The sequence below is a fragment of the Gobio gobio genome (genome assembly GCF_949357685.1).
Source record: "Gobio gobio genome assembly, chromosome: 3".
NCBI lineage: Eukaryota > Metazoa > Chordata > Actinopteri > Cypriniformes > Gobionidae > Gobio > Gobio gobio.
Window position 1 is genome coordinate 54,891,744 of NC_137099.1, and position 13,771 is coordinate 54,905,514.

Consider the following 13,771-nt stretch of genomic DNA (forward strand, 5'->3'; position numbering starts at 1 on the left):
CCCAACTCATAAACGACTTCCCATCTCGTAAACACAACTTCCCAACACGTAAATATGACTTCCCAACTAATAAACGACTTACCAACTCGTAAACACGACTTCCCAACACGTAAACATGACTTCCCAACTCATAAATGACATCCCAACTAAACACGACTTCCTAACTCATACATACAACTTCCCAACTCGTAAACATGACTTCCCAACTCGTATATACAACTTCCCAACTCAGAAACGACTTCCCAACTTCTAAACACGAGTTCCCAACTCATATGACTTCCCAACTCGTAAATATGACTTCCCAGCTTGTAAACATGACTTCCCAACTAGTACATACAACTTCCCAACATGTAAACATGACTTCCCAACTAATAAACGACTTCCCAGCTCGTAAACACACCTTCCCAACTTGTAAACATGACTACCCAACTTGTAAATACGACTTCCCAACTCATAAACGACTTCCCAACTTGTAAACATGACTTCCCAACTCGTACATACGACTTCCCAGCATGTAAACATGACTTCCCAACTCATAAATGACTTCCCAACTCGTAAACACGACTTCCCAACTCGCAAACATGACTTCCCAACTTGTAAATACGAATTTCCCAGGATCATTTGAACACACCATTATTATTTGTTTTTATTTATTTATTTATTTTCTCTTTCTGTAGGCTATATGCTGCTTGGAATTATTTAATTTGCGTTTAACAATGATAATGTCTGTTTGTTAGGCTATTTAAAGAGGTTTAATGAAATTTAATAATGAATTAAATTACTTAAGAACTGTATTTCGATCATTACAAGTATACAAGTGTTTATTATTATTAAACATTTGTGTTTTCGTCATATTACTGTTGCCATCGTTGTATAAAGACAATGAACCACCCGAGCACTTATTTTACACAATCAGCATCTTGTAAAATCACTGTCACTCGATCAGCTTTATATTTGGCTACTATTTTATCACATTTACTCATTAAAAACAAATCCGTTTCAACTAAAATGTCATTAACGAGTGAGTCAAATCACTTATACACGTGTGTTGACCAGAATCAGGACGGTGTCTGTATTCTGTGAACTGGGAAAGATGCGATAAAGTGACTTTTATGCGAGTTGTGTGAGTAACTCGCTCACTCCTGTGATCTCATGTCACTGACTTCCTTCTTCAGAGGGGATCATTGAGAGATCAGGTAAGAGCTGGCCTGCTCTAACACACTTTAAATCATGTCAACACCGGGCAATTCACATTTCCCTGTCTTGTCATGTTGTTTTCGGTTGTTGTCCGGAGGTTTCATCTGATGTTTTGCATTAATTGACGGGATTTCTCTCATTATACAGAGCTTTGAAGCTTAGCACAGGCTAGTTAGCTTCAGTTTAACACACATTCCCCCGCACGCTAACAATATTACAGGTCTTTTAGAGGGTAAACGCGTATTTGAATGGTTGATAGGTGATTTATTATCACGTAAGTGTTTCATTTACACAGATATTCGTGTTTTTGACTGTACTCGTCCATGTCTCGCGATAGCGCGTCAATTTTATTAGCCGTTAGCTGAATTAGCCGTCAAAGTCATTTTACGTTTGCATTTGTGCACATGCGAATAAGCAAACTGGATTTCTATTAAAACATTAAGAGTGCTTGTTATATATTTCATAGTGGTGTTAATGAACTTTGACATTTTAAGGTCGTTTGGACTCGTAGTTGTGTGTGAATGACTCCTAAATACAGGCCTCGTTTATCTAAACAAAGTTTAAACTAGCCCGAGATATGTTTGTGTTTGTTTATCACGGTCATAAACACTGTCGTTTATAAGGTTTTGTTTTGATTCGTGTCTGTAAATGAAATGAAGTAACGTTAGGTTCACTGAGTGACACGTAAGCGAAACGAGCTCACTGACATGATATCCACTAAGTATAACACACGTTATTTAGCTAGATTTGAGATTTGTGTCAAAACCTAAGGTGCTGTCAACCCCACAGAACCCTTTAGACAGCACAAAAATGCTGTCTGGGCGGGGAACAACACAACTTAGGTGTGTATGTAAACATTTCAGGTGCCCTGGCATAGAGAAAGGCAGTGAGTTTACCCAACATGGTGTGAATCACACAGGCATTTGTGTCAACTAACCCGTTTAACCTTTTGTGTTTACCCAGACCCCCGTCAGACACTGTGAAGCCACGGGCTGTCGTGATGTCGGAGCCCAAAGCGCCCACCCCGGCCCCTGGAGACACCTATAAAGGCTGGCTCTTTAAATGGACTAATTACATCAAGGGATACCAAAGGCGATGGTTCGTCCTGAGCAATGGCTTGCTGTCTTACTACAGGTGAGAGTTTGTGGTGTGTTGTTGTCGATTAGCACACTCTAGAGACAAAAGAAAATGTCACCGGTATCGTTTCCGTCAGACAACTGGTCTCCCAATGGCTGATAGGAACGTCTGATGTCCTAATGAACCCTTTGTGACACTGTCAAGTGTTCTTTGGCCTTTCACCAATATCTGATAAGGTGCAAAGATTTAGATAGCGTAATTACATGACATTCTTGGTATGGCAAGCGTTGCCATTGCTGATTGCTCATACAAAACCTCTAACCCTGAGTATTAAAGAGGACTTGTTATGCTCTTTTACAAAGCCTTGGTTTTGTTGTTAGAGTCGACTAGAAGTTTTCATGCGTGAATGTTCAAAAAACATTAATTTCGCATTGTTGCAGCTCCTCTCATCTCAGTCTATCAGTATCGCTCTGTTTAGTTCCTGTCTCTATGAAGCCCCTCCTTCTTTAAGCACAATGTGCTCTGATTGGTCGGCTGGACCAGTGTGTTGTGATTCTTCAAGTGTGTGTGCCAAATGTCCCGCCCCTTACCATACGGCGAGTGTAACACACTACTAACTAACACAACAAGGCCTCAGCCCATTTTTTTCCGTATGCCTTGGGCGGGAATTATTTAAATTAGGGGATACTGTCACATATTAGTTCCCGGTAGAAACTCAAGGCTACAATGGAGGCGTTTCAGGGAATGATATAGAGAATATCTCTTTTTGCTTTGTAACTTTGCAGAGCTTTTTCATGTTCAGAAAGCAACAATACACACTAAAGAACGTTGTAAAGGAAGCATAATAGGTCCTCTTTAGGCTTATGTACATAACCCGTCCCATATTGTTTGTGATGAATTGATAACGTCCCAAGTCATACGACTTGTGGATGCTAAACGGGCAAAAAAAACTCAACAGCTGTCTGTCTGTAAGATGATGCCATTTTACGTAATTAGATTTGAGTTGATCTAGTGGTAAAGCTGTATTGGGCTCTGTCAATTATTAATACTGCATGTGAGAGCGTGCAGGAGCGCCCGAATGTTGTCTGTTTGCTCGTGCGATCCTCACTGTTTGCTCAACAGTTTGAGATGAGAGGATAAACACATTCTTTAAAATCCACCCTCATCATCTGATGTTTAACTCTGTAAATGTGCGATAACATAACAAGGTCCAGTTGGCTAATGAGTGTATCTGCACTGTTTTTGCTTTCCTTATTATGTTGTGTTTGTACATGAATACGGAAATGTAATGTAAATGTCATTGAATGCTGTTTTAAAGCCACGCCAAAGCAAATTTGTTTTACGTTAGTGCTTCATTCAGATCGAGCTGAATATCAACAAAACGTGCTGTGTGTGGCGCTGAAGCATCCAGTTTCTCTCAATGACACATATATATGGTGAATTATCAGACATTTGATGATCTAACAGGCTCCAGATGCATCACAACCATGGTACTTACTTGAATGGAAACACAACCGTTCAGAAATTTGGGGCCAGTTATTAACTTTTATTCAGCAAGGATGCATTACATAGATCAAAAGTGACAGTAAAGACATAAATTAAAACATAAATTCTTATGAACTTTCTGTCCATCAAAAAAATCCTGTATCACAGTTTCCACAAAAATGTTGATATTAGAAATATTTCTTGAGCAACAAATCATCTTTTTTTTTGTATGATTTCTGAAGGGTCATGTGAAGAGTGGAGTAATGATGCTGAAAATTCATTAAAATCACTAGTGGATGTAAATAAATAAAAAAAAACCTTACTTTTAATGTAGTAACTTTTTGTTAAATCTCAAATATGTGAAACGTGTATTTAATTTAAGCAGTTAAAGAGCATATTGCACACAAATGTTTGTCATATAATCTGTTACATGTGCATCAAATTTAATATACTTAATTTAAATTGAAACTGATTTAGTCCGTTGTTCAAAAATAACCTACATATTTTCCTTCACTAATATAACAGAGACTTGTCTTGATAAACCCAGAAGTGCATTACATATTGTGTGATGTCATAAAATATAAAATATTTGCACAAAATAACTTTTTCAAAATATAGTGGAAACTTCCCAATCATGTATAATACAGTTACCAAAGTGATTTAATTTGAAGGCATTAAGCGCCGTTTCCAACATCAGGTTCTGATTTCGATATTATTTATCGATATGCGCTACTTCTAAAATGTTTAATCCGGCTAGAAATAGTTCTTTGTGATAGTAGACTAAATAATTCTTAAATTAAACATTTCAATCTTAAACATTAATCACGATAACTGTTAAAGTCATGGAAATTCATGAGTCAAACGGTGTGGAAAGTCTGACTGTAGCTTTACAGTGTAAATAAAAGGCACAAGTGTACATTGTCTCTTCCACCTCCGCATGACCATTTTGATTGGCTGAGTGAGTTTTGGGTCACGTGACTTTAATCCGGCTGGAAATAGTTATTTGTGATAGCAGACTAATTAATTCTTAAATGAAACATTTAAATCTTAAACATTAATCACGATAACTGTTAAAGTCATGGAAATTCATGAGTCAAATGGTGTGGGAAGTCTGACTGTAGCTTTACAGTGTAAATAAAAGGCACAAGTGCACATTGTCTCTTCCACCTCCGCATGACCATTTTGATTGGCTGAGTGAGTTTTGGGTCACGTGACTGACTTAACAGGTCATCTCTGTTCAGGAGGATCACACGCTCTACTTAAGACTTGATTTCAGCACTTCCTCTGATCCTGCAGGCAGTCCTTACCAGTTTTTCATCACTCTAGTTGTGTGTGTGTGTGTGTGTGTGTGTGTGTGTGTGTGTGTGTGTGTGTGTGAGATTCATCAGGAAGTGTAGAGGGAGAGTAAGAGATTTCAGTTTCACAGGTTACATGCTCTGGATTCTTGTGCCCAGGACCCATGACATTAACACCTGCCAAATGCGTGTGTATTTCAGCAGTGGTGTGTAGCGCAGTCACTCCTACTAGCCACTTTGGCGGGTTGAATTTTATATATAATCTACGTTTTTAAATTGTAGTCATTTAAAAAGGCATCTGAAATAATGAACTAAGAACTGTAGTGCTGTCAAAAAGATAGATTTTTCAATACATTTTGGTACTGATATATCAGAAACGTGTGTGTATGTATATATATATATATATATATATATATACACATACACACACACACACACACACACGTATATAATCTCTCTCTCATCTCTCCCTCATCTCTCCGACAGCGAGTTACACACAAAACCGCCTCCACTCACTCACTCGTTTAATTTGCTCCGGATGAATATTGTTGGTCTTACAGGGCTTAAATTTCGCCGTGGGACTAGGTGTATTGTGCATAATTTTACTCATTCCTTCAGATTTTGTGCTCACACTCACATAAAGCCGCCTCTCAGTACTAAATTGAGTTCTTTTTCGGTGCTTAAACAGTCAAATAAACACAAAATAATGTTAAAATGCCAGTCTTGGCAAGTATTCTCGTAAACCAAGGTAGTTATGTTTTAAGTGAAAAACACTCGTGTAACAGTATAATGGATCCGTGTGTCAAGTCTTAAAGTGACAGCAGCCTAATATTCCTGCTGCCAAATTATGAGATATTTAAAATATCGGTAACACTTTACAATAAACCCAAGATGAAAAAACCCAAGATGAAAAAACCCAAGATGGCGGCGCGAGTAGTTCGCGAGGCTCCGGGTCTCTCCAGATTCTGCAATTTTGCGGTATTTTTCCTGCTCATCTCGGGTCTGTTCGTTCAGAATAGTTGTGCCTTAACATCGTACACCCGTGGTGAGATTTTGGATATTGGTTTGCGAATTTCCGACAGTTTTATGGACAATCTTCGACTCCTTCCTGAGATCGCTAGAACACCCGAGGCTATGCACTCTGCCCGGCCGGGCGGAAGTGCTCGCAGGCGGCGCCGAGATCGTAAACAAAGGCGGGGAAGACGCGGTGGTCTGAGAGCTAAGCTAAGGCTAAAGCTAAGGCTTACCCCACATCGGCTCTCTTTACCCAGTATTTTCCTTGCCAATGTACGGTCGCTAGTGAACAAAATGGAGGAGATTCGACTCAGCATCACACACAGCAAGAAACTTTTGAACTGTAACGTCCTAATCTTCACGGAAACCTGGCTAAACGGCGGAATACCGGACACCGCTATTGAGCTAGCGGGATGCCACACGCTCCGGGCGGATAGAACATTAGATGGCTCCGGTAAGACCAGAGGTGGTGGATTGTGCATTTACATTAACAAAGCCTGGTGCACAAACTCTGTTATTGTTGGGAGTCATTGTTCAGCTAACCTGGAGTTTCTCATGGTTAAATGTAGACCGTTTTATCTGCCGCGAGAGTTCACTTCCACCATTATAACTGCAGCCTATATTCCCCCGGATGCTGATGCCAAGCTTGCTATGAAAGAACTTCATGCAGCCATCAGTAAACAACAGACTGATCACCCGGAAGCTGCTTTTATTGTTGCAGGTGACTTTAATCATTCAAACTTAAAGTCAGTGCTACCCAAGTTTCACCAGCATGTTTCCTGCCACACCAGAGGAAACAAAACCTTAGACCACGTGTACACAAACATGGCGGGAGCTTACGTTGCGACACCCCTCCCCCACCTGGGACAGTCAGACCACATCTCTTTGTTCCTCATCCCCAAATATTCACCCCTCATCAACCGTGTGAAGCCATCAGTGAAGACCATCAAGGTGTGGCCTGCGGGGGTTGATTCCACACTCCAGGAAAGGTTTCTAAACACAGACTGGAGTATGTTTGCTTCTCAAGCCACCAGTGGCGCTCACACGGACATTGACTCCTACACCTCCTCTGTATTGGATCATATCAATACCACCATTGACAGTGTTACAACCCAGAAACAGATCACCACATACCCAAATCAGAAGCCATGGATGAACAGGGAAGTGCGACTCCTGCTGAAGTCACGCAATACTGCCTTCAGATCAGGAGATGCACAAGCCTACAGTGCATCCAGAGCAAACCTGAAGAGGGGCATCAAAAAGGCCAAGCACTGCTACAAGCTAAAGATAGAGGGTCACTTTTCCAACTCTGACCCTCGACGCATGTGGCAGGGCATCCAGGCCATCAGTGACTACAAACCCACCCACTCCACCCCCGCAGCCACTGATGTCAACTTCCTGAACGAGCTAAATCACTTTTACGCTCGTTTTGAAAGAGACAACAGAGAAACTGCCACCAAGCTCAAACCCTCAGCTGACCCACCAATCACACTCTCCTCCACAGATGTCTGCAAGTCACTGAGCCGGATCAGCGCGCACAAGGCTGCTGGACCAGACAACATCCCTGGTCGTGTTCTCAGGGCATGTGCGGAGCAGCTCGCTGAGGTTTTTACAGACATTTTCAACCTGTCTCTTGCCCAAGCAGCTGTACCTTCATGCTTTAAACGCACGTCCATTGTGCCAGTGCCAAAACACTCTAACCCGAGGTGCCCTAATGACTACCGCCCTGTAGCACTCACACCCATCGTCATGAAGTGCTTTGAGCGGCTGGTCCTGGAACACCTAAAAGACTCTCTACCATCCACATTGGACTCACACCAGTTTGCCTACCGCAGCAATAGGAGCACAGAGGATGCCGTTTCCATGGCACTGCACTCTGTGCTCACTCACCTGGACAATAAGAACACTTACGCACGCATGCTGTTTGTTGACTTCAGCTCAGCATTCAACACTGTCATCCCAACCAAGTTAATAGCCAAACTTGGAGACCTGGGCATCAATACCTCAATGTGCAACTGGATTTTGGACTTCCTAACTGACAGACCCCAGAATGTTCGTTCAGGATCCACCTGCTCCACATCCATCACACTCAACACTGGTGTACCACAGGGCTGTGTGCTAAGTCCGTTTCTCTACTCCCTCTTCACCGCCGACTGCAAGCCTGTGTATGGATCTAATTCTATCGTCAAGTTTGCGGACGACACAACGGTGATTGGTCTCATCAGCAACAACGATGAGACTGCCTATAGGGAGGAGATCCAGCACCTGGCCACATGGTGCGCTGATAATAACCTGCTCCTCAACACCACCAAAACGAAGGAGCTCATCGTGGACTTCAGGAAGGAGTCAAGAGGCACACACGACACCATCCACATCAATGGAATGGCTGTTGAACGTGTCTCCAGTTTCAAGTTCCTGGGGATCCACATCTCGGCGGACATGTCGTGGACGACCAACACCTCCAGCCTGGTCAAGAAGGCTCACCAGCGCCTCTTCTTCCTGAGGACACTGAGGAAGAATCAGCTCTCCTCGGCTATCCTGGTGAACTTCTACCGCTGCGCAATAGAAAGCATCCTGACCAACTGTGTGGCAGTGTGGTATGGGAGCTGCTCTGTTGCGGAGCGCAAGGCACTGCAGCGGGTGGTGAAAACTGCCCAGCGCATCACAGGGACTCCACTGCCTGCCATCGAACACATCCAGAGGAAACGCTGTCTGCATCGAGCTCGCAGCATCCTCAAGGACTCCTCGCACCCAGCCCACAGACTGTTTTCTCTCCTGCCCTCCGGCAGGCGTTTCAGGATCCACCGGACCAGGACCAGCAGACTTAAGAACAGTTTTTTCCCCAGAGCTGTCTCCTTACTGAACTCAAACCCCCGCTGATCCACTCCCCTCATATACTGATAACTCTCCTACCTCACATCCACCTTCACTTTGTTATTTGCACTACCGACTCCTTATTACAGTAACAACTGTTTACTTATTCATTTTGCACTACCACACCGTAACTGGATTATGCTCATTTGCACTGCCGACTGTTATTTACAGTACCTACTGTTTACATTTGTATTTTGCACCGTACTTCTAACTGTAATATGCAATCACTTCCACTGCACTTTTACACTTTTTTTCGGATAGCTTCTGTCCATAATTTATTGCACTACCTTAATCCACTGCCATATTCCTCATTTTAGCCTAACATATCATTGTATACCTCTATCTGTAAAATTCTGTTTATAGTAATAGCCATCTGTATATTATATTATATTCATAGTACATATCCACCTGTAAATTCTGTTTATAGTATTAACCATCTGTATATTATTCACTGTACATATTCACCTGTAAATTCTGTTTATAGTAATAACCATCTCTCTATTTATAGACATATTTATATATACTCAGTACATATCCATGTCCTGCACTTATGCAAACGTTGTATATCCTGCACTTGCTGCTATTGCACTTCTGGTTAGACCTAAACTGCATTTCGTTGCCTTGTACTTGTACTTGTGTAATGACAATAAAGTTGAATCTAATCTAATCTAATAAGTTTTCATTAGTTAACATTAGGTAATACATTAACTAACATGAACTTACCATGAGCAGTACATTTGTTACTGTATTTGTTCATCTTTGTTAACGTTAGTTAAGGGGGGGGGGTGAAACACTCATTTTCAGTCAATCTTGAGTACCTATAGAGTAGTATTGCATCATTCATATCTCCGAAAAGTCTTTAGTTTTATTATATTTATAAAAGAAAGATGCGCTGTACAGAGTCTTTCCGAAAAAAGCAGAGTGGCTGGGGGCGTATCGTTCGAGCGGAGCTAAAGAATGACGAGCGCGCGCAGCTGTTGCGTTGAGCTATGCATGCTTACATAGAAAAACAGTGGAATCGATAGCTAACAACACAGACATTTGAAGCAGTTTTTACTTACCGCCTGCTACCAACACACGACCGTGAACCTTAATCGCTGGGATTGCTCCATTTTTCAGCATTAGACGAGCTACAAATCTGGAGTTGAACTGGACCTTGTTTATAAACCATCGTCGCCGAAATGCAGGGAACAAACAAACACTTGCACAGCTCCGTTGCTGCTCCGGAAAAACATGATTGTCTTGCCATGACAACCAAAAACACACATCTTTGGTGACATTGTTGATTTTGTGAAGTCCTGTGCTTCCCTAAAGCGTTTGCGCCCTTCCGGGAGAAGAGCCTGTGCGGCCCGTACAAGGACATTCCGCCTCATCGGACGTCACATATACTCATACTCGAAAAAAACGTTCCGAAACTTATAAGAAACCGGAAGGAGTATTTTTGGCACAGAAATACTCCATCAAACATCCAACTTTTTTTTTTTTTTTTTTTTCATGTTAGGGATGGGAATCCAAGTCTTTAACAGTGTAAAAAGCTCAGTATGCATGAAACAGCATTTCATAAAATTACAGCTGTTCATGGTTTGTTCATGTTAGTTCACACTCCATTAACTTTTGTTACCAAGATTTGAATAATACATTAGTAAATGTTGCAATTAACATCAACAAAGATAAATAAATGCTAAAAAAAAGTGCAGTTCATTATTAGTTCATGTTAACTAATGTAGTTAACTAACGTTAACTAATGAACCTTATTGTAAAGTGTTACCAAAATATCTATATGGCAGTTTTCCCCCATGGTATCATTGTCAAAATTGTGGCCAGTGAAAATACTGAGTGGCTACTAGTGAGCAAAATAGTTAATGTCAAGCCCTGCTTGTGCCTCTTCTCAATCGCCTGGCATGTGTCTTGTGCCATGTTGTGGACCGTCCAAACTGGTCTGGTTTTTCCTGCCGAGTATGGAAAATCCTGAGAACTGGTGATTCATCTGTGTTGGCAAATTACAGTTAAAGATGGAAACTTTATTTATATGTGATATATTTGGTGCTGTTTACATATGAGCGGCTTACCAGGATTACTACAACAGTACTATTTTAGGAATATTTCTATTATAGTATTTATTACTGTTTTGAATTAGCTTTTATTTTTATATTTTCAGTCTCAAACAACTTGTCTCATTATGAATAGGAATCGAGTTTATTGAACATGTAATATATAGCATTTTGTGCGGTTTCTCATTTGATTTATTCATCATTTTGGAGCTGGTTGGATTGATTCATGTCTCAGAATTATCGAACAAGAATTTGCTACAATCGTATACATGGGGCTCTTCTTCAATCTGATATCAGATACGTTACCGATGCTATCGCAGTATCTTCTGTCACATAAATGCTCAAGAGTGAAAGAAACTCTAGCTGAAGCCATTTCTCGAATGCTTGCCTTTCAGTGCTGATTCATGAATATTGCATCAGATGCCGAAAAACAGCTGTCAGGGGGCTTTTGTTCAAGTTTTTGCCCGCAGAGTTTAAAGAGAGCCTTATGAATTCTCCTCTTTGACTATCGTTATCATAGTCTGAAACACTTTGAGCCTCATTTTTGAAATTAACGTCCAACAGTTTCCACGCAAAACTTGCCATTTATCAATGTGGACGTGAGCGTCACTATGATCCAATCTCACGTCAGGTCTCAGCTTGTGTATGCAAGTTTTTGAGTTGGCCTGAACTTGTGTGCACTGTGCAGCATAGCGAGTCTGGCGAAGAATTGAAATGAGAGCATTCTGATCATTTAGATTATTTTCCATCCTGACTAACAACCAAAGCTCATTAGTCGACTATTAACTGTTAAAGGAACACACCACCGTTTTTTAGAAATAGGGCTTATTCAACATCTTTCCTACATTTAGATATGTGGGCAAATGCAATTTTGTCTCAGTGCATACATTGTTTTAGTTTGGCAGGGTCGCCGCTAGCTTATCTTAGCATAATGAATGGAATCCTGCTACTTGGGTGCAGAGAGATATCACGCAACACATGAAATCCCAGTGATATCTCTGCACCCAAGTAGCAGTGCTTCGCCTGTGCTTCGCCATAATATAGTCCCAAGTTAATATCTGCCTCGGAAAGCGCCTAGTCTTAATCTGCATCGCTATTTGTATTCGTTGTAAATACGCAGGCCACAAGAAGTAATTAGGTGGGGTTTTTTTAGGGCTGTAATCTCCCAGTCGATTAGTCGACTATTAGTCGATACGTTCTGGCTCGACCAAAATTCTGATTGGTCGATTTTTTGCCGCGTTCATTTCATTAGTTTTGCTGCGTTCATTTAATCAGTTTTGCCGCGCCGCGTTCATTTCATCAGGTGAAAAGCACTAATTGCTAATGGGGGTGTTTTCAGTGCACCCCTGTTTCACAGGTAACAGTCTGTCTTCAGAACACCCCCATTGTTTTCACTTCTTTTGGATTAGCCCAACCCACTGGCGAAGAGAGACAGATAGAAGAAGGCTAGTTTTCTTGTATATTATTTATTTAATTGTGAGCGTTTTTTCTGCTCTTGATCTGGCTTGTTAATAAATATTCCCTTTTTATTAAAGTGGACGTGCCTTTTGTGTTTAAGAGTAAAAGCTTTAAGTTAATAGTCTATTCGTGTCTCAGCCGCGAAGCTGAGCTCCTGTTCGAGCTGCACAGAGCGGCTGAAATGAGTGTCTGTCAGTTATTATAATACATATGACAAAAACAATTGTCTAAATTATGTTGCATATTCCTCAAAAGTTCTTGTGATGATATCTAGTTAACAACACATAGTACTATATTCTCGGAAGTCATAGGCTATGATATTGCACAGGTGCACTTGATGCGACGCTGTCAGAGCAGACAGACTTGTGTGTCAGACTCATTTCAGTGCAAAATAATCAGCTCAAAAACTATTTAATATACTGCAAATAGCCTACTAGTTTTTTATGTTTATTTATAATTAATTTAGGCAAACAACAAGGCTACCAAGTACTGCGCACAGTGTGCAGCTTATTCCTAACGTCATTTTAGTCGATTTTTAGTCGAAAATTTCAGGACTTCAGTCGACCAAGATTTTCTTTGGTTGATTACAGCCCTAGTTTTTTTTTTTTTTTTTTGATCACTTTTACTCGGGACATGCTAGCTGGCAACATAGGATTCCATTCATTATGCTAAGCTAAGCTAGCGGCGACCCTGCCAAACTAAAACAATGCATGCACTGAGACAAAAATGCATTTGCCCACATATCTAAATGTAGGAAAGATGTTGAATAAGCCCTATTTCTAAAAACGGTGGAGTGTTCCTTTAACAGTAGAATGTCAAAATATATTAGTTTTTTGCCAAATATGGAAGCATATTTGGATTCTTGCCGGCCTAATACTGATACTTATAATGACAGACTAGCCTAATACTGTTTAATTTTCACTTTAAATAAATCAATTTTGGCTTGACGTGTTGTATATAATGAATGCCACTGTGACCTAACTTCTTATCTAATTTGTGTTTATATATTTTTATGGCTACGTAATTTTCATTCATGCTACTGTTCTGAAAACCGTTACATTTAAAGGATTTGTTGTGGAGTGAGGGGAAATGAAATACATTTGTAAATGTTTAGTTTTATTTACCGTTATGTAATAGGCTATACATATAAATGATGTAATTGTTTGCAATTACGAGGTTCACAGGTGTTTTTGGAGTAAGATGAGATTACTTCATCTTCTTGACCAGGTTACGTTTCTCCATGTCTTAAACTCTCAGGGCGAGGCGGGATATTCTTTAGGGGCATGATTTTTTTTCAGCCACCACATTTATCAACGTACG

At 40.7% G+C, this 13,771-nt stretch overlaps 1 protein-coding gene across 25 annotated transcripts in view; it reads left to right on the forward strand.

The window, feature by feature from the left end:
• The first annotated feature begins 1,095 nt into the window (after positions 1-1,095).
• osbp (oxysterol binding protein) overlaps positions 1,096-13,771 on the forward strand; it is a 35,928-nt gene continuing 23,252 nt past the window's right edge. For 23 of the 25 annotated variants that reach the window (XM_079812773.1, XM_079812774.1, XM_079812780.1 and 20 more), the window contains exons 1-2: positions 1,139-1,196; positions 2,161-2,331. In XM_079812773.1, the coding sequence (XP_079668899.1) occupies positions 2,198-2,331 (134 nt within the window). In that variant the 5' untranslated portion in view covers positions 1,139-1,196; positions 2,161-2,197. Of the gene's footprint in view, positions 1,197-2,160; positions 2,332-13,771 lie in introns of all 25 variants that reach the window. The other 2 variants (XM_079812781.1, XM_079812762.1) reach the window with 2 other exon arrangements.